General features: G+C 41.1%; 1 protein-coding gene across 1 annotated transcript; it reads left to right on the top strand.

The window, feature by feature from the left end:
* The first annotated feature begins 510 nt into the window (after positions 1-510).
* On the top strand, positions 511-2547 carry LOC111387274. Its single transcript, XM_023011815.1, has 6 exons — positions 511-615; positions 718-888; positions 1135-1265; positions 1572-1630; positions 1718-1912; positions 2111-2547. The coding sequence occupies exons 1-6, from the start codon at positions 511-513 to the stop codon at positions 2545-2547; spliced, it is 1098 nt and encodes a 365-aa protein (XP_022867583.1).
* The last annotated feature ends 1288 nt before the right edge of the window (positions 2548-3835 follow it).

Here is a 3835-nt window from a genome sequence, read left to right as displayed (position 1 = left end):
GTGCAAGTTGTCCCCAACAAAGGAGGAATCACGGTGATAGAAAATGAGAAAAATGAGTTGATTTCTACACGGACAGTGACTGGATGGAGAGTTTGCATTGACTACCGTAAACTTAACATAGCTACTCGAAAGGATCACTTTCCATTACCGTTCAGTGATCAGATGTTGGAGAGATTAGCGGGACATTCACATTACTGTTTCCTAGATGGGTACTCCGGATATAATCAGATTCCAGTGGCACCAGACGATCAGGAGAAGACCACTTTCACTTGCCCCTATGGCACCTTTGCATACAGAATGATGCCATTTGGATTATGCAACGCTCCTGCTACCTTTCAGCGCTGCATGATGGCTATTTTCTCAGACATGATTGAGAAATTCATCCAGGTATTCATGGATGACTTCTCTGTGTTTGGATCTTCATTTGATGAGTGCTTGGAGCATCTAAGTCTTGTGCTACAACGGTGTACGGAGACCAACTTGGTGTTGAATTGGGAGAAATGTCACTTTATGGTACAAGAAGGCATCGTACTAGGGCATCGAATCTCGGCGAAGGGCATTGAAGTGGATAGAGCAAAGATTCAAGTAATCGAGAAACTACCACCACCTACATCAGTAAAAGGTGTTCGTAGTTTTCTTGGTCATGCAGGGTTCTATAGAAGATTCATCAAGGATTTCTCAAAAATTACCAAACCTCTGTGCTGTTTATTGATGAAGGAATCCACATTTGAATTTACTGATGAGTGTCTGCAGGCCTTTAACACTTTCAAAGAGAAGTTGACTTCAGCATCTATAATTATCACACCGAATTGGAATCTACCATTTGAATTAATGTGTGACGCCCGTGACTATGCTGTGGGAGCCATGTTGGGTCAACGAAGGAATAAGGTATTTCACGTGATCTACTATGCAAGTAAGACTTTGAACGATGCTCAGTTAAATTATGCCACTATGGAGAAAGAGCTTCTTGCTATAGTCTATGCATTTGACAAATTTCGATCATACCTTGTGGGGTCGAAGGTCATAGTCTACACAGATCATGCCGCTATTAGGTACTTAATGGAAAAGAAGGATGCTAAGCCACGTCTCATTCGTTGGATATTACTACTTCAAGAGTTTGACTTGGAAATTTAGGGTAAGAAAGGCAGTGAAAACGTGGTGGCGAACCACCTATCTTGGCTTGAGGACACAGAATGGACAGAGACAGTGGAAATAAACGAAATCTTCCCAGACGAACAGAGTTTTGGTGTGATGGAAACACCCTGGTATGCAGAAATAGTTAACTATTTAGCCATGTCTATCATACCACCAGATTATTCAAGTCACCAGAAGAAGAAATTCTTCGCTGAATTGAAGTATTATTTTTGGGAAGATCCCATTCTCTACAGGCGGGGCGCTGATCAAATTGTTCGTCGCTGTGTACCAGAGGAATAGGTGCCTTTGATATTAGAAAATTATCACTCATCTATATATGCAGGGCATTTTGGTGCTTCGAAAACAGCTGCGAAGATTCTTCAATCAGGTTTTTACTGGCCTACACTCTTTAAAGATGCTTTTGAATTTGTGAAAAGGTGTGACCGATGTCAGCGCACGGGTAACATATCTAGAAGAAATGAGATGCCTTTGAATAGTATCTTAGAGGTGGAATTATTCTACATCTGGGGGATCGACTTCATGGGACCATTTTCACCATCTTTTTCAAATCAATACATATTAGTGGCTGTGGATTATGTATCGAAGTGGGTCGAAGCTATTGCACTACCTACTAATGATGGGAAAGTGGTGATTGAGTTTTTAAAGAAGAACATTTTTACCCGGTTTGGAACACCAGGAGCCATAATCAGTGACGGGGGCACACATTTCTGCAATCGTCAGTTCGAGCAGTTGTTAGTGAAATATGGCGTTAAGCACCGTATAGCCACCGCATACCATCCCCAAACCAGCGGACAGGTCGAAGTATCCAATAGGCAATTGAAGCGAATACTCGAAGTCACAGTCAACTCATCACGAAAGGATTGGTCAAAGAAACTGGATGATGCTTTGTGAGCCTACAGGACTGCATTCAAGACCCCTATAGGAATGTCACAATATCGACTGGTTTTTGGGAAAGCATGTCACCTACCTCTTGAGATCGAACATCATGCCTACTGGGCAATGAAGAAGTTGAACTTGGATTTGAAGGCTGCGGGTGAAAAAGGGCTGTTACAACTGAATGAACTGGATGAGCTCAGAATGGAAGCCTACGAGAACTCAAAGATCTACAAAGAGCACACCAAGGAATGGCATGACATGCATATCCAGAGGCGTGACTTTAAGGTGGGGCAAAAGGTGCTACTCTACAACTCCAGGCTTAAACTGTTTCCAGGAAAATTGAGATTGAGATGGTCTGGTCCATATACCATTACACAAGTGTTTCCACATGGAGCGGTTGAGATCACTCACGACAGCAAGGGAACATTCAAAGTTAATGGACAGCGTTTGAAGTACTATTGGGGCGGTGATTTCTCAGAGGACAAGTCTACCGTCCATCTTGGATCGCCAGAATAACGCAATACGGTAAAGTTGAGCTATCGACTATAACCTAGCGTTGAGTGGGAGGCAACCCACTGTATCCTTAAATTTATTTTATTGCATTGCATTAGTTTAGGAATTTGTTTGAGTTTAGTTTGTTTTGTAGGTCATCGATCATATTTTGCATGATAGCCTAGGCACCACAAGTTTAATGTTGCATGAAAGGGTGCTAAATGAAGTGTTTGGGTGTTCGAGTGTGTGTCACACATTCCGATGTGTGAAGATATTCGTTTTGGTTAAGCTTTCAGAATGCGGGACAACACTTATGAAAAATCGGTTTTGGTGCCAAGTTTTCGATAAGCATATTCCTCTTTTCAAGTTAAAATTTTCAAAATTTTTTTTTGGAATATAGGCGAGGCGAGTCAAAATTTTTAAGTGAAAAATCGATCTCGGGGTAGTTTAAATTTTCAGTCATGGATTGATTTAAAAAAAAGAGAGAAAAAGAAAAAATAATAATAATAATAAGACACCCGGTTTGGTCTATGCGGTCGCATAGACCGCATCCGAAAGCAAACCAGGGAAATTGTTTGCACTATGCGACCCCATAGTGCAACACTATGCGGTCGCGTAGTGTAGAACCCGTGACCACACAATTAAACCCCAAATTTCCCCCCCTCTCACTCACACTCGAGACCACTCACCCACTTCACCTATTCACTTGCACACACTTCACACTTGCACACTACTCACTTCACCCTCACACTTCATACTTGCACACACTCATCACACAAGTGCTTGGATATTCATCTTTAGTGAAACAAATCAAGATTCCAACTTGTCAAGCCAAGGTACGAGTTCTAATCCCAATTTATTTCGAGCTTCATTTTCACATTTTGTTTCAATGTGTGGAATTAGTTAGAATGTGTAATGATTTATTGGTATGGTGTTGTGAATTGGGAAAATTTCATGGTAGGGTTGTTTAAGAAATAGGAAGAAACTAACATTGCACACCACATGTTCGACGAAATGCCACATTGACGCATGTTTTGAATTCTTGGATTTTTCACTTATGCAATAGTTTACATTGTTATTGTGTAGCGTTTTTGCCGAACAATCATGTGATATTTCATTTGAAAACCACTGGCCTAACATTTGAATTCACAAAGGCACTTCATGGCTAACCTTATTCACTCACGTCACTACCTTCGTCCCTATGTTTTCTTATGCAAACGACCTCCGATTAAGGTAAAATTTGGATATATGCTAGATGTCATTGAGTACTTTCACATGTCCAAAACTTGCCCGGGAAAATTTCGATATTTCT

The sequence above is a fragment of the Olea europaea genome, unplaced genomic scaffold (genome assembly GCF_002742605.1).
Source record: "Olea europaea var. sylvestris unplaced genomic scaffold, O_europaea_v1 scaffold3977, whole genome shotgun sequence".
Taxonomy (NCBI): Eukaryota; Viridiplantae; Streptophyta; class Magnoliopsida; order Lamiales; family Oleaceae; genus Olea; species Olea europaea.
Note: the sequence above shows the minus strand (reverse complement) of the source record. Positions and strands in the feature narration are given on the sequence as shown.

Excerpts from the sequence above, each read along its gene's own strand:
- LOC111387274 (XM_023011815.1), top strand. The coding sequence starts at position 511 with ATGGTACAAGAAGGCATCGTACTAGGGCATCGAATCTCGGCGAAGGGC. Across the intron at positions 616-717 it reads AACTACCACCACCTACATCA|GAATCCACATTTGAATTTAC; the intron begins GTAAAAGGTGTT and ends TTATTGATGAAG. Across the intron at positions 1,913-2,110 it reads GAAATATGGCGTTAAGCACC|CATGTCACCTACCTCTTGAG; the intron begins GTATAGCCACCG and ends TTTTTGGGAAAG.